The 23,006-nt window shown below is 63.4% G+C and overlaps 1 protein-coding gene across 5 annotated transcripts in view; it reads left to right on the top strand.

Moving 5' to 3' along the window:
- Positions 1-22,273, top strand: part of NDRG4 (NDRG family member 4) — a 30,297-nt gene extending 8,024 nt beyond the window's left edge. For 2 of the 5 annotated variants that reach the window (XM_036440758.2, XM_036440756.2), the window contains exons 2-17: positions 435-529; positions 2,448-2,492; positions 9,046-9,151; positions 9,840-9,960; positions 10,057-10,119; positions 11,349-11,409; positions 12,766-12,852; positions 12,936-12,992; positions 13,265-13,368; positions 14,256-14,312; positions 14,408-14,459; positions 17,276-17,323; positions 17,623-17,658; positions 17,761-17,812; positions 19,610-19,648; positions 20,341-22,273. In XM_036440758.2, the coding sequence (XP_036296651.1) occupies positions 458-529; positions 2,448-2,492; positions 9,046-9,151; positions 9,840-9,960; positions 10,057-10,119; positions 11,349-11,409; positions 12,766-12,852; positions 12,936-12,992; positions 13,265-13,368; positions 14,256-14,312; positions 14,408-14,459; positions 17,276-17,323; positions 17,623-17,658; positions 17,761-17,812; positions 19,610-19,648; positions 20,341-20,495 (1,155 nt within the window). In that variant the 5' untranslated portion in view covers positions 435-457 and the 3' untranslated portion in view covers positions 20,496-22,273. Of the gene's footprint in view, positions 1-434; positions 530-2,447; positions 2,493-5,952; positions 6,093-9,045; positions 9,152-9,839; positions 9,961-10,056; positions 10,120-11,348; positions 11,410-12,765; positions 12,853-12,935; positions 12,993-13,264; positions 13,369-14,255; positions 14,313-14,407; positions 14,460-17,275; positions 17,324-17,622; positions 17,659-17,760; positions 17,813-19,609; positions 19,649-20,340 lie in introns of those variants that run through there. The other 3 variants (XM_036440757.2, XM_036440759.2, XM_036440760.2) reach the window with 3 other exon arrangements.
- Positions 22,274-23,006: the final 733 nt, after the last annotated feature.

The following is a 23,006-nucleotide window of genomic DNA, read 5'->3' as shown; positions in this document are numbered from 1 at the left end:
CCTCCAGCACCCCGAGCCCCTGGGATCGGGCTGCCACCCCGGGCGTGTGCCCTGACCAGGAATTGATCCATGCCCTCCTGGTTCATAGGTGGACACTCAGCCATGCCTGTGGGCAATGTTAGTTTTTTATGAATTTCTAGTTCATGTCCAGGGCCCAGGCCAGGGAGGAGCCTGCAACCAAGGTACCTGCCTTTGACAGGAATTGAACCCCTCACCTTTTAGACTCTATCCACTGAGCCAAACCGGCTAGGGCAAATTGTGTTTGAACTTTTAAGAAAACAAACACTATGGTGACATCCATAGCCAAGCGGGGAGCCCCGCGGACGGAGCCTTGCTGCCCTGCGAAGTGCAGTCCCCGGGCTCGCGCTGGGAGCCTCTGGGCAGGGACCGGGCGCCCCGCCACAGCCACCCCAACCTCGCCCTCCCCCTCCCAGGGCTCCTGCTCCACGACGTGACCATGGCCGGGCTGCAGGAGCTGAGGTTCCCCGAGGAGAAGCCGCTGCTCCGGGGCCTGGACGCCACTGAGCTGGTGAGTCTGCCCCTCGCAGTCCCGGGGTGGAGAGCGCCCCCTCGTGGCCAAGAAGGGAACTGCGTGTCTTCCCTCCGGTCTTGCCCCCCCAGATCCTCCCCTCCATGGGGCCTTCCGCAGGCCAGGCCACCTGGAAGCCTAGTCCCCTCCTGGGGAGTGTCCTCCCTGCGGCCCTGGCTGCCTTTTCGGCTGGGGGGAGGGGAGGACTCTTTTAAAATTTTTAATATGTTTTTATTGATTTTGTAAGAAAGGGAGAGGAAGAGAGAGAGAGAGCAGCAATGATGTGAAATAGAAACATCCATCGGCTGCCTGGGAGGCTTGTGAGAAGTGTCACCCCCATTTCAATCATGAGAAAGAACACTGAGGCACAGAAAGGTTCGTTCACTTGGCCAGCGTCACACAGCCATCGGGGTGAGGCTGAGCTTAACCCCTGGTTCTGGAAGGCCCCGGAGGGTCCCCACTGGGCAGTGCTGTCTAGCAGGGCACAGTGCTCCCCCCTGCTGGGCCTCCTCTGCTCCCAGCTCCTCTGTCTTTTCTGCACAAGCTCTGAGGTTGGAGGGCAGGTATCGCCAGCAGTGTGCCTCTGGGGGCAGTGGGACCGGAGCACTTGAGGTGGTTATTTTGTCCCATGAGGCCAGAGGGGTTAGATTCCAGAGCTATTTCTACCCTTTACTGCCACTGATTCCCCCCTTAGGGGGAGTAGAAGAGAGAGGGAAAGGCAGAGAGAAACATCGATGTGAGAGAAACACATTCATTGGTTGCCTCCTGCATGCGCCCTGACCAGGGCCCCGGCCCAGGAGGAGCCTGCAACCAAAGTACGTGCCTTTGACAGGAATTGAACCCGGGATCTTTTGGTCCAACCAGCCGACACTCTGTCCCCTGAGCCAAACAGGCGAGGACTCATACCTACTTTTTAAAAAATATATATTTTATCGATTTTCTATAGAGAGGAAGGGAGAGGGATAGAGAGTCAGAAACATCGATGAGGGAGAAACACCGATCAGCTGCCTCCTGCACACCCCGCAACCGGAGATGTGCCCACAACCAAGGTACATGCCTTTGACCGGAATCGAACTCAGGACCCCTCAGTCTGCAGGCTGATGCTCTATCCACTGAGCTAAACTGGCCAGGGCTCCCCACTACTTTCTTGTTGTGGTGACGCCTGGCACGCTTACCCCCCCCCCCCCATAGATCCCACACCTGTGGCCTGTGGCTCCGCCTCTCTGAGCCTGCCCCTCCCTCCTGTCAGGGGCATCTTCACGTTTTCCACCAGCAGAGAAACCGATGTGAGCAGCTGCTCACGCTCCTCCGCCAGGCACTACAGCCTGGCCCCCGGCCCTCGGGGAGCCCTGGGTCACTTTGTTAACACTAAGATGAATGGGGTCCTGGCCGAGGCGGCTCCGTTGGTTGGAGTGCCGTTCCAGGCACCAGAAGGTCCCGGGTTCGATTCCCTGTCAGGGCGTATGCCCAAGTTTCGGATTCAGTCCTGCTCTGGTGGCGTGCAGGAGGCAACAGACCCATGTGTCTCTCCCACATCGATGTTTCTCTCTCTCTCTCCCTTCCCCCCTCTCTTAAGAGAAAGGAATGGGGCCAAAACCGGTTTGGCTCAGTGAATAGAGCGTCGGTCTGTGGACTGAAAGGTCCCAGGTTCGATTCTGGTCAGGGGCATGTATGTTGGTTGCAGGCACATCCCCAATAGGGGGTGTGCAAGAGGCAGCTGGTCGATGTTTCTCTCTCATCGCCGTTTCTAGCTCGCTCGCTCTCTTCCTTCCTCTCTGTAAAAAAATCAATAAAAAGAAATATATATATATTAAAAGAAAGAAATGGGGAACAGGAAGCTAGTCTGCTCAAGGCCAAGCCCATGTGGGGCCCTGGCCAGCCAGGGCCTAACGCCCACCCCCTCTGTTTGCTCCCACAGGAGAACGCTGACACCTTCCTCCTGGCCGAGGACACAGACTGGAAGGTAGGACTCAGCCACCTGATCTGGGGGCCCCCAGACCACCCCGCCTGGTCCCTGAGGAGGGTCACACCCTTCCATGTGCCTCAAGGGACAGGGCCGCCCCCAGTCTCCATGGCTCTGCCTGGCCCCTGCCCCCTGCCCGTCCTGAACAGAAGGGGGAAGGGAAGCCTGGGGGAGAGAGGATGGAGACAGGAGGGAGGGATGCTGTCATCTGAATCAGCATTTTCCTCCAATGAGAGCCAGGCTGATGCTCCAAAATAGCTCCCTGTTTCCATGGCAGCTGTTACCGGGACAACCCTGCCCTCTTTAGCGGGATGCCAGCTTCCCAGTGAACACTGACATCGCCCTTTGTTTTTATTCCTTCTCACCGTGATTTCTTTCACTCACTCGGCCAGTCGCTCTCCCCTGTTGAGGTCTGCGAGGCCATTTATCCCCATGTCTGGGAGCCCGTCTGGCTGCAGACACAGGGGGAGCCTCTCCCGGTCCAGGAGCCCCGCTGGCCACCGACAGACACCGAGCCAGCTCCCCCTCTGGGCCCTTCCTCCCGGCTCTATGGCACTGGCCCCTCAGGGCCTGACTTCCATGTGGGTCAGTGTCCAAGCCCAGGACCGCCCAGCCCCGTGGCCTGCGAGGGTGACGTGGCGGTGGGGTGAGGTGCTGGCTCCTCCCTGGTCAGCAGCTCTGCACCAGGCTCTGCGTCTGGGAGCCCGGCCTGGGTCATGAGCCCCAATCCCGTCCCCCGGGGTTCCGGCTCCAAACACAGAGGCCCTGGCGCCGGGAAGGACGGGCAGGGCTGGAGGAGGAGGGCACAGCAGGAGACCTGGGAGGGAGCGAGGGGAGAGGGATGTGGCCATGAGATAGCGAGGCCCAGCCAGAGGTCCGGGCAGGCATGTCCTCTTTGTCCTCCTGCCCCCCGGTGCCCTCAGAGAGGGTGGGACTGTGCGGGCCCCTCCCCAGGAGGGCACCGGTGACCTCAGACCTGCCTCCTCTTCCTCATCTGTAAAGTGGAGTTAAGAAGATAAAAGGGCCGAAACCGGCTTGACTCAGTGGATAGAGCGTCAGGTGGATTTTGGACAAGGGCATGTCCCTTGGTTGCGGGCACATCCCCACTAGGGGGTGTGCAGGAGGCAGCTGATCACGTTTCTAACTCTATCCCGCTCTCTCACTCCCTGTAAAAAAAATCAATAAAATATATTTTTAAAAAGAAGATAAAAGGAACACATGTAAAGCATTTGAGTAGCTCCTGGAGATATTCTAATACAAATTTGCTACTCTTTTTTAAAAACATTATTTCTTTTATTGATTTCAAGGAAGAAGGGAGAGGGAGAGAGAGAGATAGACACATCAATGATGAGAGGGAATCATGGGTCGGCTGCCTCCTGCACGCCCCACACTGGGATGGAGCCCGCAACCCGGGCCTGTGCCCTGACCGGGAATCGAACCCTGACCTTGTGGTTCATAAGTCAACACTCAACCGCTAAGCACGCCAGCCGGGCGCATTTGCTACCCTGAATGATGCCCAGGTGCTAAGGTGTGTGTAGGCTTCAGCTTCCGGATCCTTTCTCACAGGTTTGTGAGCATCCTGTTATCCTGCGCACAGGCACTGCTGCTTTCCCACTTACAGATGTGGAGGCTCAGAGAGGTGGACCGACCTGCCCAAGGTCACACAGCAGAGATGTGGCAGAGCGCATGCAGCAGGCCTGGGTCCAGGCAGCAGGTCCAGAGCCTGCCTCGTGCTGCACAGCCTCCAGGGAAGGGGCCGTGCTGTTTGGGAAGGCACACGGACTGTCCCGTTTCTTCCAGACGTGGGCAGGGCCCCGGGGAAAGGTAGGGTCGGGTCCAAAGGGATGTGTGCAACTTTTCTCGTTCTCACAGCGGCTCTGTGTGGAGGGCGCACTTTCTGTGGCTCCGCCGAGGAGCCTGGGGCACAGGGAAGCTCACCCGGGCCCGAGGGCTCCCAGCCTTCAGCTCGGGGCTGTGGATGGGGAGCAGGTGGCTGAGCAGAAGCGGGGCCACAGCTTGGAGGGGGCCGCGTCCGAGGTCAGCTTCCCACCCGAGTCCAAGGGCAGGAAGGCCACTCGGCGGTCTGAGGTTGGAGCGGGCGTGAGATTGGAGGGGACTGCGGAGGAGCAGGGTTTGGTGGCAGAGAGGGTGGAAGGCCACCCGCCCCCCAGTTAGAGAAGTAGCTGGGAGGATCCGGTGGGCTGTGCCTTTGCAGCTGCCTCCGTGGCTGGAGCCCCTTCCCGTGTCCCAGTGGCTGCAGGGAGCAGGGAGAGTAGCCAGAATGTGAGGGGCCCGGGAGACCCCGTCCCGCACCCTGGCTGCCCTGGGCAAACGCAGGGTCCAGTGCTCTGGGCCAGGCCTCCGAGCGAAAGGTCAGAGAGGGGGCAGGGAAAGTTCTCGGTCCCCCCCTTCCCCGGGCACAGGCAGGCCTGGCAGGTGTTGACAGGTCACTAGGCACCCCAAGAAGGGACGTAACTGCCCCCCCCAGAAACAGCCAGCCAGAGTGCAGTCTGGGGCAAGTGGCGCGGTCCTTCAGCAAAGAGACAGAATGGGGGCACAGCGCCCAGCACCCCTCCCTTCTCCGCTGCTCCTCCTTGTCCTTGGGCTCCCTCCTCTATGCCCTCGCTGGCCTATTTCTTCTCGTCCTCTGCTCTCCTCTGCTCCCCGTCTCCTCTGTTTCTCTCTCTGCCAGTCCCTGGCCGGCGCCCCCCCCCCCAAGCCTTGTCTCTGGGGTGGGGTCAGGGCATGGGACCTGCCCTGGCTCCCGTGTGCTGCTCCCCTGAGGTCTGGGAGCCAGGCCCCTGCGGGGTGCGGCTTTGGGAGGTGGGCAGAACCTCAGGCCTGGCTGCAGGACGGGCGTGGGGCGGGCAGAGCTGGTGTGTGCCCCACCAGACTCCTGGTCCTGCTGTCAGCCCAGGCCCCTGTGCCCAGAACCCCTTTCTGCGCTGTGGACAGGCACTGGGGGTGCATGTGGGCTGCCCTAGGGGAGACCCTACTGGGGGTGGAGAAGACGGGAGTGACTTCCCACATCCCCTCAAGGCTGTGGTCCAGGCCCTCCTGATGTGGAGGATGGGTTTGGGGCCCCTCAGGCCTCCTCCCACCCCCACGCCCCCTGGACTCCCCAGGCTATAGTTCAAGGGCACCCCTGTGCGGTCCAGGAGATGCTTCCAGGTACCTGCCACAGGGCCCACCTGCCCAGGACCCCGTGAGCAGCGGGCTGCAGCCCTCCGTGCGTGTCCGTGTTGCTAGGGGCGACGGGATGCGGAGGCTGGGGACCATCCAGGAGGATGCGTTGCTGGGGGCGGCGGTGAAACAGGCGCAGGGCTGGGTGAGCGAGGACCTCGGGAGCCAATGGGAGCCAGGCCTGTCTCCCGACAGCCAATCGGGAAGCTGGGGCTGCGGGCCGGCGAGTGGCGGCTCCCGAGCCCCGCGGGGAGGCGGGACCGGCCCGGGCGGGCGGCTCCGCGTATAAACGGTCCAGCGCCGCCGCTTTCCCGCTGGAGCCGCCTCCTGCCTCCGGACCCGGTGACTCAGGCCTTTGTGTGCGCTTCCCTGCCAGGCCGTCACCCCCTCGGCGAGATGCCCGAGTGCTGGGACGGGGTGAGCGAGGCCGCGGGGCGGCGGGAGCCCGGAGGAGGCGCCTCCATGCAGACCGGCCGCGGTCCGGGGCCGCTCCGCCTGCAGCCGCCTCGCCCGGGGAGAGCCAGGCGGGGCCGCGGGTGCAGGTCCCGCGCGGAGCCCGGGAGGGGCGGGGGTCGCTGCCGGTCGGGGTGCTCCCGGGGGGTGGGGGGAGGGCTGGCATCCGCAGGAGGCGCAGGGGGCAGGGGCTGGGTGCCAGGCCCTGCGGACGTGTGTCCGCCTGTGCCCCTCCGCCCGCGTGTGCCCCGCGCCTGGCACGCGCCCGGCTGGCGGCGGCCTGGCCCGGGGACCTGCTCGGCCCTGGGGGAGGCTGAGGCCCCTCCGTGGCCCCCGGGCGCTGCGGGGAGGTCTGGGGCGAGCGCTAACCGGACCGTGAGGCCGGGTCCCTGCAGGGGCCGCGGGGGGGGGGGGGGGACGCGGAGAGGTCAGGGGGTAACGCCTTATTTGGGGGATGCGGGAGGCAAAGGGCGTCCCCAGGGGGGCTCCAGGGTGCCTCCTCCCAACCCCCGGGGACTGGGCTTCCTCAGGGAGGGGAGACGGGGACGCCCCGGCTCCTCCATCCCTTGGACCCAGACAAGACGCAGCACGGCCGGGTGTGCGGAGCGATGGGTGCGGGGATGGATGTGGGTATGGATGCGGGGATGGGTGTGGGGATGGATGCGGAGCCATGGGTGCGGGGATGGATGCGGGGATGGATGTGAGGATGGATGCGGGGATGGGTGCAGGGATGGATGCGGGGATGGATGCGGGGATGGATGCAGGAGACTGGCACCGCCCCACTCCGCGCGCCCTGAAATGCAGCTCCCCGGCCGCAGCCTTCAAGGTCAAGGGCGAGGGGAGCCTCGCGGGCCGAGGGGTACCGGCTGCCGCAGCGCCTCCCGCGGCGCCCCCCTGGGGGCGGGTGCTGACGTCACCGGGAGCCAATGGGAGGGCTCAGCCCCGGGTTGGGGGCTCCGAGGGTGTCGGGCCGCCGTCCTTGGGGCGCCCGCTGGGTGCAGCCCCGTCCCCCTCTCCCCGCCAGACGGGGAGGTTGGCCGGGTCTGAGCTCCCGGGTGGCGGGAGGGGGCAGCCAAGGGCACCGGGCTGTGCGGGAGCTCCCTGCCCGCCCCCCTCTATGAGCCATACGGGTCCCTGCCCCCAGGAGCTGGGCCTCGGTAGGCAGGCTCTGCAGCGGGCCGGGTCCAGCTGCCCGGGGATAGTGTTGGGGAGGCCACACCCGGGCTGGGAGGGGACAGGCGCCCCCTCACTTGCACCCACGGACTGCCCGCGGGTGAAAACTGCCGCCCCCAACCCCGAGCCCCGAGCCCTGACGGGCCTGGCAGGGCTGCAGTGACCCGTGTGCTCAGGAACTGCCTTTCATGCTGCAAGCGCATTGCAGCTCTTGTTCAGTGGCTCCCCGCCCCGATGGGGGCACTCTCCTGCCCCAGCCCGCCCCCCATGGCGCTGTGCACCCTCCTGCCTCCCATGCCTCCTGCTCCCGCCCTCTAGAGCTGAGGGTGGGGAATTGGGGGTACCGTCTGGCAGAGGCTCTCCGCTCACACTTGGTCTCAGAAAAAGGCAGCCTCCAGGTTACTGGACGTCTGCACCTGCCGAGGCCTGCCCCCCACTCCGGCCTTGACCTTGGGCACGGCATGTCTCCTCTGCAGCCTCGGAGTGGTCCTCTGTGGCTTAGGCTCCTGTGAGCGTGCAGAGTGGCCAGTCAGTGGCCAGTGAGTAGGCAGTGTGGCTTGTTGAGGGCCCCGAGGGAGGACAGGCCTGGGCCCCCCAGAGGGTGACAGGGTGTCCCTCACAGGACCTCACCGCAGGAGGGTGGCTCCCAGGGTGTGGCCGAGGGGCTGGCAGCACCTTCTCGCTCCCCACTGAGCTCAGACCCAAAGGCCAGTCCCCAAGAAGCTGTCCCCTCCCTCCCGAGTCTACCCCTTTCCTGTTGGGGGGAGGAGCTTCGGCTCTCTTTGAACCTAAGCGCCCACTATGTGCAGGCCCCTGGCACACAGTAGGTGCTCAGTCTTGCGCTGTTTCCTTCCTGCCCTGACCCTAACCCCACCTCCAGCTCAGCGGCAGGGCAGGGCTGTTACCCAGCTCCCGCTGGCCCCTGGGGGGAGTCTCCCCCTGAAGGGCCCCGAGTGACCGGCATGCAGAGGGACCAGCCAGCAGAGCTCCTCCCGGGCTCCGGGCGGCCCAGCCCAGCCCAGCCCAGCCGCCCCCTTTCCGGGCGTCCTCGGCCCTCAGATGAGCTGCTTTAGTTCTCAGAGGCCCTCCCAGGGGGCTGGGCCTGGGCACAGAGAGGGGCGGGTCTGGCCCAGGGCCCCGCAGAATGGGGCAGCGCTGACACAGCGCTCAGCTCCTGCTCCTGCTCCTGCAAGGCAACTGAGCAAAACCGAGGCCTGATCACAGGAGCAGCGGGAGCAGCCACGCCGAAGGCACGGGATGGGGGGGGGGAGGGTGTCTGCTGGGCGCTTCCTGGAGGAAGGCCTTGGGGTTCGCAGGGAGGGGGTCCACCCAGCAGGAAAGGCTGGAACAGGAGCCTGCAGGTGTGGGCGTTGGAGGCGGGGCCTGGGGGGCTCCGGTGGTTACTGATGACTGAGGGTAACTCCCCAAGGCTCCTCCTGGGGGAGCAACAGGGGAGGTGGGCCTCGGACAGGGGTTGGTGTGTTTGGGGGGGCAGAGATGTCCTAGGGAGATGAGCAAAGGGGCCTCCCTGGACCCCGGAGGCCAGGGCCTGGGCCCCAACAGCTCCCCCGCCGGCTGGTTTGAGAAAGGGACCCGGACTTTCCCGTCCATCTGCTCCGTCCTCTCTGCCTCCAGCAGCCCCGGGGAATGGCAGGAGCACTCCCACCACCCCAGCCCCCAGGCTTCCCCCAGAAGAGCCCGGAGCGGGCGCCCACAGCATCTTCCTCCCTCCCTCCCTGTCCAGGAGCATGACATTGAGACGCCCTACGGCCTCCTGCACGTGGTGATCCGGGGCTCCCCCAAGGGGAACCGCCCGGCCATCCTCACCTACCACGATGTGGGCCTCAACCGTAAGTGCCCCCCCCCGGGCCCCTGACCCCCCCCTCGCCCGGCCGCTCCCCCCACCCCGCCTCACCCGGCCGCCCCCCCCCTCACCCGGCCGCTCCCACCTCCAATCCCCCAGCGGAGCGAGGCCGCCCTCCTCCCCTGTCAGTCCCCACACACTCAGCTCTGTGTCCTTAGCCCCTTGGCCTCGGTTTCCCCGAGGAACCGGAGGCTGGTCACCCCGCCCTGCCCTCCCCCTGGAGCCCTCCCCCTGCCCTCCCCCTGGAGCCCTCACCCTGCCCTCACCCTGGAGCCCTCCCCCTGCCCTCCCCCTGGAGCCCCCCCCCACCCTGACCTCCCCGTGGAGCCCCCCCTGCCCTCCCCCTGGAGCCTGCCCCCACCCTGCCCTCCCCCTGGAGCCCTCCCCCTGGAGCCCCCCCTGCCCTCCCCCTGGAGCCTGCCCCCACCCTGCCCTCCCCCTGGAGCCCTCCCCCTGGAGCCCCCCTGCCCTCCCCCTGGAGCCTGCCCCCACCCTGCCCTCCCCCTGGAGCCCGCCCCCTGGAGCATGCCCCCCCTGCCCTCCCCCTGGAGCCCACCCCCTGGAGCCCCCCCCACCCTGCCCTCCCCCTGGAGCCCGCCCCCCCTGCCCTCCCCCTGGAGCCCGCCCCCTGGAGCCCGCCCCCGCCCTCCGCTCAGCCACTGCTGTCTCTGCAGACAAGCTCTGCTTCAACACCTTCTTCAACTCCGAGGACATGCAGGAGATCACCAAGCACTTCGTGGTGTGCCATGTGGACGCGCCCGGCCAGCAGGTGGGGGCGTCCCAGTTTCCTCAGGGGTAGGTACCCGAGCCCCCCTCTGCCCCCCGCCCCCGGCTCTCCCCGGCTCTGCGCCCCAGGCCGCGCCTGGGCCTCACCCCCTGCCCCTCCCGCAGGTACCAGTACCCGTCCATGGAGCAGCTGGCCGCCATGCTCCCCAGCGTGGTGCAGCACTTCGGGTGAGTCCTGCCCACCCATTCCTGTGCCCGCCCCGCCCCTGTGCCCCCCCCACCGTCCCTGTGCCCGCCCCGTCCCTGTGCCCACCCGTCCCTGTGCCCACCCGTCCCTGTGCCCCCCTGCCCCGTCCCTGTGCCCGCCCCATCCCTGTGCCCACTGTGTCCCTGTGCCCGCCCCACCCCTGTGCCCACCCGTCCCTGTGCCCCTCGTCCCTGTGCCCGCCCCGCCCCTGTGCCCGCCCCATCCCTGTGCCCCTCGTCCCTGTGCCCGCCCCGTCCCTGTGCCCGCCCCGCCCCTGTGCCCCCCCACCGTCCCTGTGCCCGCCCCGTCCCTGTGCCCACCCGTCCCTGTGCCCACCCGTCCCTGTGCCCCCCTGCCCCGTCCCTGTGCCCGCCCCATCCCTGTGCCCACTGTGTCCCTGTGCCCGCCCCACCCCTGTGCCCACCCAGTCCCTGTGCTCGCCCAGTCCCTGTGCCCTCCCCCCATCCCTGTGCCCCCCGTCCCTGTGCCCGCCCCGCCCCTGTGCCCTCCCGTCCCTGTGCCCGCCCAGTCCCTGTGCCCCCCCCATCCCTGTGCCCCCCCGCCCCTGTGCCCTCCCAGTCCCTGTCCCCCCCGTCCCTGGGCCCCCCGGTCCTTGTGCCCTCTGCCCGCCCAGTCCCTGTGCCCTCCCCCATCCCTGTGCCCCCCGTCCCTGTGCCCGCCCAGTCCCTGTGCCCTCCCCCCCATCCCTGTGCCCCCCCGCCCCTGTGCCCTCCCAGTCCCTGTGCCCCCCCGTCCCTGGCCCCCCCCGGTCCTTGTGCCCTGTGCCCGCCCAGTCCCTGTGCCCCCCCGCCCCTGTGCCCTCCCAGTCCCTGTGCCCCCCCGCCCCTGTGCCCTCCCAGTCCCTGTGCCCTCCCAGTCCCTGTCCCCCCCCGTCCCTGTGCCCCCCCGCCCCTGTGCCCTCCCAGTCCCTGTGCCCCCCCGTCCCTGGGCCCCCCGGTCCTTGTGCCCTGTGCCCGCCCAGTCCCTGTGCCCGCCTCGCCCCTGTGCCCACCACTGCCACCTGGCCCCAGGCTCTGGCTGTGGTCCCAGGGCTGTGGGTGGGGTCTGCTCGGATGACATTTAGGGAAAATGGCACCGCTGGCCCTAGAGAAAGCGTGTCAAACTCAAAGGCTAACGCGGGCCAGGTAAACAAGGCTGTGGCCCCCGAGTTTGACGTGCTTGCCAGAGTAAACACCCTCGCTCTCTGCAGGTTCAAGTACGTGATTGGCATCGGAGTGGGAGCCGGAGCCTACGTGCTGGCCAAGTTCGCAGTGAGTTTTCCCTACCCCCCCCTTCCCCATCCCTTCCCCCCCACCCCAGGCCTGGTCTTCGCTGGCGGCCCTTCAGCCACTTCCCTGCTCCCCCTTCCTTCCACTCCGCCTCTCCCCACTTCCTCTTCACTTGGGAAAGCCTTTTCTTCCCCTTCGTCCCTGAGGAAACTGGTTTTTAAGATTACTTTTTCACCCTGGCTGGGTTCCTCAGTGGTTAGGGCACCAGCCCTTGGTCTGAAGGCTCTTGGGCTTGATTCCCAGTCGAGGGCACGTACCTCCATTGCAGGTTCAATCCCTGGCCCTGGTCGGGGCTTGTGCAGGGAGGCAACCAACCTCTCTCTCTCTCTTTCTCTCTCTCTCTCTCTTGCTCTCGCTCTCGCTCTCTCTTTCCCCATGCCCCTTTCTTATATTTTTATTGATTTCAGAGAGAAAGGAAGAGGGAGGAAGGGAGGGGGGGGGAGAGAGAGAGAGAGAGAGAGAGAGAGAGAGAGAGAAACATTAATGATGAGAGAGTCATGGATTGGCTGCCTCCTGCATGACCCCACTGGGGATTGAGCCCACACCCTGGGCCTATGCCCTTGACTGGAATGGAACCTGGGACCCTTCGGTCCACAGGCTGACACTCTGTCCACTGAGCTAAACTGGGTAGGGCTATTGCCCTGTTTCCTCGAAAATTAGACAGCGTCTTATATTAATTTTTTCTCCCAAAGTTGCGCTAGGTCTTGTTTTCAGGGGATGTCTTATCTTTCCATGCTCTAGGTCTTATTTTCGGAGGATGTCTTATTTTCGGGGAAACACAGTATCCTCGGTTTTATAACAGCAGCCTTTCCAGCGATCTATTGAAAGGGGTGAAAACCAGTGAGACGGCCGGCCCGGCCGGCGTGGCTCAGTGGCTGAGAGCCCTCCACCTGGGAACCAGGAGGTCACGGTTTGATTCCCAGTCGGGGCACATGTCTCCGTAACGGCCTTGATCTCCAGTAGGGGGCGTGCAGGAGGGGGCCAATCATTGATTCTCTCATCATTGGTTTCTCTCTCTCTCGCTCTCCCTTCCTCTCTGAGATCAATAAAATTATACTTTATTTTAAAAGCAGTGATATAGGCATAGATTCAAAATAAATCCATGAATTCCGGAAGCTCCCAGGAGGGCAGGCTGAGCCGGGCAGGTGCCCAGCTGCCAGGGTTGGGTCCTCAGTGGCACTTGAAGCTGTCACAGAGCGTGTCCGCCTCCTCAGACCCCCCCCCCCACCTGCTGTGAGAGAAGCAGGGCCAGACTTTCACAGCCTGACCAGTGGGCGGGACGTTCGGGGCCCCCCGCCCCTGTCCCGCTCCCCCAGCCCCGTCCTCCTCTCCCGGCAGCTCATCTTCCCCGACTTGGTGGAGGGGCTGGTGCTGATGAACATCGACCCCAACAGCAAGGGCTGGATCGACTGGGCCGCCACCAAGGTGAGTGCAGTCCCCCTGGCGGGACGGGGGAGGGGGCAGGGGGGCCCGTGAGGGGCTCACACTGACCCCACCTTGGCCTGCAGCTCTCCGGCCTCACCAGCACTTTACCCGACACGGTGCTATCCCACCTCTTCAGCCAGGTGAGGGCGTGGGACCGCCTCGCAGGAGCGGGGCTGGCCGGGCTGGGGGTCTCGGGGGGCCTCCCAGCCGGGCGGGAGGAGGGCAGGGGGTTATGTGGTGTCTGACCTGCCTCGCTCTGTCCTCTGCTGGGGCCTCTGAGAGACAGGTGTGGGGAGATCTCCGCCCACAGCTCCTTGGGTCCCGCCTCCCACCTTGGGGGGCCCCACCTGCCCCCTCGGAGCCCGCGGCCCCACCCTCGCTCTGTCTGTCCCTCCCGCCCGCGCGGGCCCAGGAGGAGCTGATGAACAACTCGGAGCTGGTGCAGAGCTACCGGCAGCAGATCGGGAACGTGGTGAACCAGGCCAACCTGCAGCTCTTCTGGAACATGTACAACAGGTGCGGCGGGGCCGGGCCGGACCCCTCAGTGCAGCACCCCATCCCCCCCACCCCCCACCGCCAAGAGGCGCAGGGAGCCGGGGTGCAGAGGCGCAGAGAGCCAGCCTGCTTGCTCTGCTGACGAGTGAGCTTGCCGACCACTAAGGCATTCCTCTTACCCAGAAGTTTTGACTTCAGGTTAAAGACACTAGCACATTATTAAGATGTTTTTTGAAGTGTTTTTCCCCTAAGGCAGTGGTGGGCAAACTCATTAGTCAACAGTGGCAAACCGCGGCTCGAGAGCCGCAGTTTGCCGACCACTGCCCTGCACGGCCTCACCAAGCCCAGCGTGTGCAGGGCGGGAGGCCGCCTCCCAGCGCACAGGTGGCGCTCATGCAAGCAGCACTCAGTGGGGCGGGCGGGGCCCGATTTGAGAGCCCCCCTGGCAGGAATGTGGGGGTCTGGGTAGAAGTTTGGGGGTCACACAGGCCCGATTTATGCAGCCCAGGCCTCCAAGGATGTGGGGCCCTAACTGCCAGGGTTGGGGGATGCGGTGGGGTGGGGTGGGGTGGGGTGGGTGGGGTGGGTGGGGTGGGGTGGGTGGGGTGGGGTGGGTGGGGTGGGTGGGTGGGGTGGGAGGGGTGGGTGGGGTGGGTGGGGTGGGATGGGGTGGGTGGGGTGGGGTGGGTGGGTGGGTGGGGTGGGTGGGGTGGGGTGGGTGGGATGGGGCGGGGTGGGTGGGGTGGGTGGGGAGGGTGGGGTGGGTGGGATGGGGCGGGGTGGGTGGGGTGGGTGGGGAGGGTGGGGTGGGTGGGTGGGGTGGGGTGGGTGGGGCGGGAGAGGGCTGGGGAACGCCCCATCCGGTCCTGGAGTGACCGTTCTGCCTCTCCCTCTCCCTCTCCCTGCAGCCGCAGAGACTTGGACATTAACCGGCCCGGCACGGTGCCCAACGCCAGGACCCTCCGGTGAGTGCCCCTCGCCTCCAGCCCCCCACCGCCCCCGTTTCCCCCGCCTCTCCCCCCGGCCCTGCCCGGCCGACAGCCCTGCCCTCTGTCCGCAGCTGCCCCGTGATGCTGGTGGTCGGGGACAACGCGCCTGCTGAGGACGGGGTGGTGAGTGAGGGCTGTGCTCGGCCCGGGGACCCTCAGGGACCGGGTGGTGGGCTCTCATCCTCCTTCGCCACACGCCAGGCCTCCCCCTGCCACCCCTCCTTCAGCCTCAGGGAGCGGGGCCAGGGCCAGGCCACCTCCCACCCCCTAAGCCTAAGCCTAAGCCTAAGCCTAAGCCTAAGCCTAGTTAAGCCTAGCTTAGTTAAGCCTAAGCCTAGCCTAGTTAAGCCTAAACCTAGCCCAGTTAAGCCTAAGCCTAAACCTAAGCCTAAGCCTAGTTAAGCCTAGCTTAGTTAAGCCTAGCCTAGTTAAGCCTAAGCCTAGTTAAGCCTAGCTTAGTTAAGCCTGCCTTAAGTTAAGCCTAGCCTAGTTAAGCCTAGCTTAGTTAAGCCTAGCTTAGTTAAGCCTAGCCTAGTTAAGCCTAAGCCTAGTTAAGCCTAGCTTAGTTCAGCCTAGCCTAGTTAAGCCTCGCTTAGTTAAGCCTAGCTTAGTTAAGCCTAGCTTAAGTTAAGCCTAGCCTAGTTAAGCCTAGCTTAGTTAAGCCTAGCCTAGTTAAGCCTAGCTTAGTTAAGCCTAGCTTAGTTAAGCCTAAACCTAAACCTAAGCCTAGTTAAGCCTCGCTTAGTTAAGCCTAGCTTAGTTAAGCCTAGCTTAGTTAAGCCTAAGCCTAGTTAAGCCTAGCCTAGTTAAGCCTAAGCCTAGTTAAGCCTAAGCCTAGTTAAGCCTAGCTTAGTTAAGCCTAGCCTAGTTAAGCCTAGCTTAGTTAAGCCTAGCTTAGTTAAGCCTAGCCTAGTTAAGCCTAAGCCTAGTTAAGCCTAGCTTAGTTAAGCCTCACTTAGTTAAGCCTAGCTTAGTTAAGCCTAGCCTAGTTAAGCCTAGCTTAGTTAAGCCTAGCCTAGTTAAGCCTAGCTTAGTTAAGCCTAGCTTAGTTAAACCTAGCCTAGTTAAGCCTAGCCTAGTTAAGCCTAGCCTAGTTAAGCCTAGCTTAGTTAAGCCTAGCTTAGTTAAGCCTAGCCTAGTTAAGCCTAGCCTAGTTAAGCCTAGCTTAGTTAAGCCTAGCTTAGTTAAGCCTAGCCTAGTTAAGCCTAGCCTAGTTAAGCCTAGCTTAGTTAAGCCTAGCCTAGTTAAGCCTAGCCTAGTTAAGCCTAGCCTAGTTATGCCTGGCTTAGTTATGCCTGGCTTAAGTTAAGCCTAGCCTAGTTAAGCCTAGCTTAGTTAAGCCTAGCCTAGTTAAGCCTAAGCCTAGTTAAGCCTAGCTTAGTTAAGCCTAGCCTAGTTAAGCCTAGCTTAGTTAAGCCTAGCTTAGTTAAGCCTAGTCTAGTTAAGCTTAAGCCTAGTTAAGCCTAGCTTAGTTAAGCCTGGCTTAAGTTAAGCCTAGCCTAGTTAAGCCTAGCTTAGTTAAGCCTAAACCTAAGCCTAAACCTAAACCTAAGCCTAGTTAAGCCTAGCCTAGTTAAGCCTAAGCCTAGTTAAGCCTAGCCTAGTTAAGCCTAGCTTAGTTAAACCTAGCTTAGTTAAGCCTAGCCTAGTTAAGCCTAAGCCTAGTTAAGCCTAGCCTAGTTAAGCCTAGCCTAGTTAAGCCTAGACTAGTTAAGCCTAGCCTAGTTAAGCCTAAGCCTAGTTAAGCCTAAGCCTAAACATAAGCCTAAGCCTAGTTAAGCCTAGCCTAGTTAAGCCTAAGCCTAGTTAAGCCTAGCATAGTTAAGCCTAAGCCTAGTTAAGCCTAAGCCTAGCCTAGTTAAGCCTAAGCCTAGTTAAGCCTAAGCCTAGCCTAGTTAAGCCTAAGCCTAGTTAAGCCTAAGCCTAGTTAAGCCTAGCCTAGTTAAGCCTAAGCCTAAGCCTAGTTAAGCCTAAACCTAAGCTTAAGCCTAGTTAAGCCTAAGCCTAGTTAAGCCTAAACCTAAGCTTAAGCCTAGTTAAGCCTAGCCTAGTTAAGCTAAGCCTAGCCTAGTTAAGCCTAAGCCTAAGCCTAACCTAGTTAAGCCTAAACCTAAGCCTAAGCCTAACCTAGTTAAGCCTAAGCCTAGTTAAGCCTAAGCCTAGTTAAGCCCAGCCTAGTTAAGCCTAAGCCTAGTTAAGCCTAGCCTAGTTAAGCCTAAGCCTAAACCTAGTTTAGCCTAAACCTAAGCCTAGTTGAGCCTAAGCCTAGTTAAGCCTAAGCCTAAGCCTAGTTAAGCCTAGCCTAGTTAAGCCTAAACCTAAGTCTAGTTAAGCCTAAACCTAAGCCTAAGCCTAGTTAAGCCTAAGCCTCGTTAAGCCTAAGCCTAGTTAAGCCTAGCCTAGTTAAGCCTAAGCCTAGTTAAGCCTAAGCTTAGTTAAGCCTAAGCCTAAACCTAAGCCTAGCCTAGTTAAGCCTAAGCCTAAGCCTAGTTAAGCCTAAGCCTAGCCTAGTTAAGCCTAAGCCTAGTTAAGCCTAAGCCTAGTTAAGCCTAAGCTTAGTTAAGCCTAAGCCTAAACCTAAGCCTAAGCCTAGTTAAGCCTAAGCCTAGCCTAGTTAAGCCTAAGCCTAGTTAAGCCTAAGCCTAGTTAAGCCTAGCCTAGTTAAGCCTAAGCCTAGTTAAGCCTAATCCTAAGCCTAGTTAAGCCTGAGCCTAATCCTAGTTAAGCCTGAGCCTAAGCCCGCAGTGTGGCCCCTTTATGGGACCTGTCATTCCCAACTGAGACTCCAGCCCTGCCTCTCCTGGGGGAGCCCGGGGGCCGCAGCCTGGGGGTTCCACGCTCCAGGGAGAGGACTCGCATTAGCACTTGGGGCCGGGGGCTCCCCAGGACCCCGGGGGCTGGGTCCCCTCACTCCGCTGCACCTGGCTCCTCGTTCTTAGGTTGAGTGCAACTCCAAGCTGGACCCCACCACCACGACCTTCCTGAAGGTGAGGCCCCCTCCCCAGCCCGGGCCCAGCCCCGGGGGAGGACCAGGCCTGCAGGGGAGGCAGTTGTGGGGGGGGGGCCCAGGCCAACAGGAGAGAGCAATTGGGGGGGACCAGGCCAGCAGGGGAGGCAGTTGTGGGGGGGGGGGCCAGGCAAACAGGAGAGAGCAATTGGGGGGGACCAGGCCAGCAGGGGAGGCCGGTGGGTATATCTGGTCCTGGTGAGCTGAGCCTTTTTAGGGGCGTGGGGGCCAGGCGAGGCTTGGGGTGGCCCTGCTCCGCTCACCCCCCTCTCCCTGCAGATGGCGGATTCCGGGGGGCTGCCGCAGGTCACCCAGGTGAGACAGCCCTCCCCCATCGCCTGGGCTGGGGAGGGGTGGGGGCCTCCTCCCGCCCCCCAATCCCGACAGCCAGTCACACAGGTGCCTGTCCCCCCGCAGCCCGGGAAGCTGACGGAAGCCTTCAAGTACTTCCTGCAGGGCATGGGCTACAGTGAGTACTGCCCCGTCAGGGGCTGAGCCCGGGGCGGGCGCCCTGGGTGGGGCCTGGGTGCTGGGTCTCTCCGTGCCCGGCTCTCCTGGCCCGGGGAGGGCTCTGGGCACCGTGCCACCGAGTCCCTGTCATGCACCCACCGCCCAGGGCTCTGTCATGCACCCACCTCACTCGCGCGCGCACCCACACACGCACGCACGCACGCACACACACACGCACGCACACACGCACGCACACACACACACACACACACACACACAGGTACGCACACGCACGCACACACACACGCACACACACAGGTACGCACACGCATGCACACTCACACACGCACACACACGCACACACACGCACACGCACACACGCGCACACACACACGCGCACACACGCACACACACACAGGTACGCACACGCACGCACACACAGGTATGCACACACGCACACACGCACACACACGCATGCACACGCACACACACGCACGCACCTCCTCCACTCCTGCTGCGCACACCTGGCTCTCGGTGGAAGCAAACCTCCCCTCCCCCACGGCTTTGTGTTCCTCTCCCTGAAGTTTTGTTCCTCTGGGCTGGGGGCTGGGGGGAGGGGGGACGGGCCTGTGCGGGGAGGGGGGTGAGAGGGGGACGGGCCTGTGCGGGGAGGGGGGGTAGGGGGGGACGGGCCTGTGCGGGGAGGGGGAGTGAGGGGGGACGGGCCTGTGCGGGGAGGGGGGATGAGGGGGGACGGGCCTGTGCGGGGAAGGGGGGTGAGGGGGGACGGGCCTGTGCGGGGAGGGGGAGTGAGGGGGGACGGGCCTGTGCGGGGAGGGGGGATGAGGGGGGACGGGCCTGTGCGGGGAGGGGGGTGGGGGGAGGATGGGCCTGTGCGGGGAGGGGGGATGAGGGGGGACGGGCCTGTGCGGGGAGGGAGGGTGAGGGGGGGACGGGCCTGTGCAGGGAGGGGGGGTGAGGGGGGACGGGCCTGTGCAGGGGGGGGGGTGAGGGGGGACGGGCCTGTGCGGGGAGGGGGATGAGGGGGGACGGGCCTGTGCGGGGAGGGGGGGGAGGGGGGACGGGCCTGTGCAGGGAGGGGGGGTGAGGGGGGACGGGCCTGTGCGGGGAGGGGGGGTGGGGGGAGGACGGGCCTGTGCGGGGAGGGGGTTGGGGGGAGGATGGGCCTGTGCGGGGAAGGGAGGTGATGGGGGGGCGGGCCTGTGCGGGGAGGGGGTTGGGGGGAGGACGGGCCTATGCCGGGGGGGAGGGGGGGTGGGGGGAGGGGGGGGGAGGGGAGGCAGGAGCCCCTCCAGGGACAGCTCTCCCTCCGGCCCCAGGGGCCTCGCCTCTGGGAGAAGTGGCAAGGAGGCCAGGCGGGGAGACAGCAGGACTCGGAGCCTGGAGCCCAGAGCACCCAGTCAGTGTCTGTGGCATGGGGGGACGGGCACGCCTGCCAGGGCCCCCGGAGAAATGCCGCCGGGCAGCCAAGAGCTGGGCGGGACCGGGCAGGTCGTGCAGGCCTCCCCCATCCTGTCCCTGGGGGTGAGGCCCAGGGGCACGGTGAGGGCGCTGGGCCAGACATGGGCCCCCCGGTGCCGAGGAGGCTGGGGATGGCCGGGGTCAGCCTGTGCTGTGTGGCTCCCTCCCGGGCCGCTGCGCGGAGGGTGGGCAGGAACGGGCTCCCCGAGGCCCTGGCCCCGCTCCCAGCCTGTCCCCCCGCCTCCTCCTCGGCCCGTCTCCCCCGGGCCTCTCGGACCCCCTCCTCACCGTGTCCTGTCTCCCCCCGGCCCCTCCGGCTCTGTCTCTCTCCCAGTTGCGTACTTGAAGGACCGGAGGCTGAGCGGAGGAGCAGGTAGCCCTGGCGCCCCCCTGATGCATGGCCCGCCCCGGGCTCCCCGCTCCGCCCTCTGGCTGCCTGGGCCGGCCCCTCGCTGTGGTCTGGAACCTTCTCGCTCTGGCTCGTGCGCACATCCTGGGCGGCCTGGGCTTTGGCCCTTTTTAGGGCTCTGGACTGGCTGGGCTCTAGAGCAGCTGGGGAGCCTTGGGCGGGCGGAGGGCAGCTTCTGGAGCTTCGGCAGCTGGAACCAGCCCCTCCCCAGGGCGGCCCAGGCCCGGGCAGGGCTGAGCCGTGTCCAGAGAAGCGGGGAGGGCTGAGTCTTGGGTGTGAAATTCAGGGCAGTTTGTCCTCCTTTGCAGAATCACCCCCTCTCCCCCAGCCCCACCAGCCCCTCCAGGCAGGCCACGCTGAGAGAATGCCCCTCCCTTCCCCCAGCTCAGGGAGGGCTGGTCAGCCCCTGCCCATCCCGGCCTGTCTCTGGCCAGAGGGTCCTGCTGGCCCCTGCGGCCCCTGCCCCGGCCCCGGCCCCGGCCGGCTCCCTGTGCCCGGCTGCATGCCCCAGGCTGGCAGCGCCGACGCCAGAGCCCGGCTCGGGACGGGCCTCTGTGCCGTCGGGCCTCGCCGGCCGCTCCTTCGCTTGCGTGGGTCCCTCTCCCGCCGGCGGTGCTCGCCCGCCGGCCTCACGCCCGCCCCGCCTCTGCCCGCAGTGCCCTCGGCCAGCATGACCCGGCTCGCCCGCTCCCGGACCGCGTCCCTCACCAGCGCCAGCTCGGCGGAGGGCGGCCGCCCGCAGGCCTGCACCCACTCGGAGAGCAGCGACGGGCTGGGCCAGGTCAACCACACCATGGAGGTGTCCTGCTGAGCCCCGGCCCCCGTGCCCCCACCCGCATCGAGGCCCCACTGCCACCCTCGCGCCCACCGGCTCCTTTTCCGTTTCGTTTCTTTCTGTGAGGGCCAAGGGGGGAGATGGGGTTACGGCGCTCAGAGACTGCAGCAGATCGGCCTTCGGGGGGGGTGGGGGGTCCCCACCTCCCTGACTGTGATGACCTGGCTGACTTGGGCCCTTTCTGCCCAGTCCCCGCCAACCAAGCAAGGCTGAGTCCCTCTCCGGCCGGGCTCCAGGATGCTGTCCTGGGTTAGAGAGAGAGCCTGGATGACCCCAGATTGGAAGGTGGGACGGAGTTGTGAGGTGATGGGTGCAGCTCAGGCACCGGCATGAGAACCAGGAGAGGCAACAGGGAGCCCCGGAACACCCCCACCCCCACCCCCACCCACCCCAGCTCCCACCAAGCACATCTGACTCTGTCTCATAGCACATATGACAATCATCTGAACAGCAGTGGCCACCAGGGGGCGCTCCTACGGGCCTCTGGCTGGTACCGCAGGGCCAGGCGGGCAGGGGCTGAACGGGATTTCTCTGCCCAGAAGCCATTTGTCTCAGAGCCTGACCAAAGGGCCTTGAGGGCAGGCACCCCACAGGCTGTCTCTTCCAGCCCACACACTCCCGAGTCTGCGCCAAGGCCCCCAAACAGGAAGTCTCCTTGCCTTCCGCCGCTGGGATAGCCAGTGAGGACTGCGTGGACCCCTGCCCGCCTTTGGGAGCCAGCATGTGGCCGCAGGGGGCAGTGGCTGGGAGTCCTAATAGATCCCTTGGTTGCCCCCAGGTTCCATGAAGGACAGGTGGCCACGGTACTTCCAGGAAGAGTTTGGTAGAGTCATGGCTAGGCATTTCAACTAGGCATCCCTCAGCAAGGAGAGGGAGTCTCTGTAGAACTGGTCCAGGGTATCCCGCAGGCCTCATCCCATCTCAGCCCGCGGAGTGGCTTGGGCTGGGGCTTTTGCTGGATCCTGGGGTCTGAGGGGAAGGTTCTCGCAGTGAACAAGGACCAGGCAGAGGAGAGAGGCTCCACGCGCACACACCCTGCCCCCCTCCTGCCCCCTAAAGCCCAGGACTGGGCCACACATTGCCCATCCAGCACCTTACCCAGAAGCCATTTGTCTCTGAGCCTGAATCAATTGCCACACACACACACACACACACAACGAGGAAAAGGAGAGGGGGGAGAGCTGTGAAAAACGGAGGACCGGGGTGTGTGTGGACCGGTATGTGGGGAGGAGGGTACCCATATCCACCTTTCCTTTGCACACATGACCCCCCCCCCAATAATCTTAAGCCATTGCTAGACTTCTCTAGAGCCTGGTGGAGTGTCAGTCCGTCCCCAGTTTCTACTCACTCACGTGCTTCCTTTGAATCTCGAATGTGACCGTTTGAAAAGCTGGTAGAATTCATCCCTCTTCCTGTAGATAGTGCTGCAAGTCGGACTTCTCCTGTTTTGCTGTGTTCTTTCAGATGAGATCTCTATAAATATCTATACATTATATATATATGTATGTATGTATGTATATCGGGTCCTCCCGTGTGTGGTTTTTCCCATCGGAGGTTGTCTCTTCTTTGGTCAAAGTGAGCTTTTAACGGAGTTTATCATTTTCCTCTCTGTCCAGGGTGGAGAGCCTAATTTTGTGTATTCTAGTAGCTACTGTCATGAGACTTGGAAATGACACCATGTAAAACAAGTAAAAACCCTTGTCAACATAGAAAGAGTTAACTGTGCTGAAAACTAATAAAGAAACTAAAAAGAATTCGGGTGTGTATGGTGATGTCACGCCCACCGTGGGGGTCCTTGGGAGAGACAAAGTTTAGGCTGGCAAAGCTGATGCTTGTGGGGCTAGGGGGGCGGGGAAGGGTGGCGTATGCAGGGTAAGGGTGGGCACTTCCATCGCCTCCACGTTCCCACTTCTTGTCCCATACATTACCCCCTGCCAAGCCGTACATGAACTCTACAGGATGGATGTCCGTTACCTTAGTGTCACAGCAGAGGAAACAGACCCAGAATAAGGGATTTGCTGTAATCAAGCCGAGTGGGGAGCTGGCATTGGTATCGTCTGACTTCAAAACACAAGCCTGTGGCCTCTATGTTCATTCGTTGCCTCGTTTTTCTTAAATTTAACAGCAGGCTCCTTCCCCAGGGTTTAGCCACTTCGGATTCCCTCAGCCATTGAGTTCCTGCTGTGTGTCAGCTAGCAAAGCAAGTCAATAAAAATCAAACCCACCTGTGTGCCAGGCAGAAAAATGAACACAGGAATATACTAGCGAGGGTGACAGGCGTCTATTCTAACTCTGGGAGCCCTTCCCGCGCCGCCGGCATGCAGACTGCTCCAATGGAGCACACAAAACGGGTGAGGACCACAGCCAACGAGCGGTGGACATGAAGGCAGGCCGGCGCCCGCCTGGCGCTCAGCTTCAGGTTTTGTCGTCCCTCCCCTGGACGTGCACCCCGAGGTCTCAGCAGCCAGAGAGCAGAGGGGAGGGCTG

Source organism: Pipistrellus kuhlii, unplaced genomic scaffold (assembly GCF_014108245.1).
Source record: "Pipistrellus kuhlii isolate mPipKuh1 unplaced genomic scaffold, mPipKuh1.p scaffold_m20_p_17, whole genome shotgun sequence".
Classification (NCBI taxonomy): Eukaryota; Metazoa; Chordata; class Mammalia; order Chiroptera; family Vespertilionidae; genus Pipistrellus; species Pipistrellus kuhlii.
Note: the sequence above shows the minus strand (reverse complement) of the source record. Positions and strands in the feature narration are given on the sequence as shown.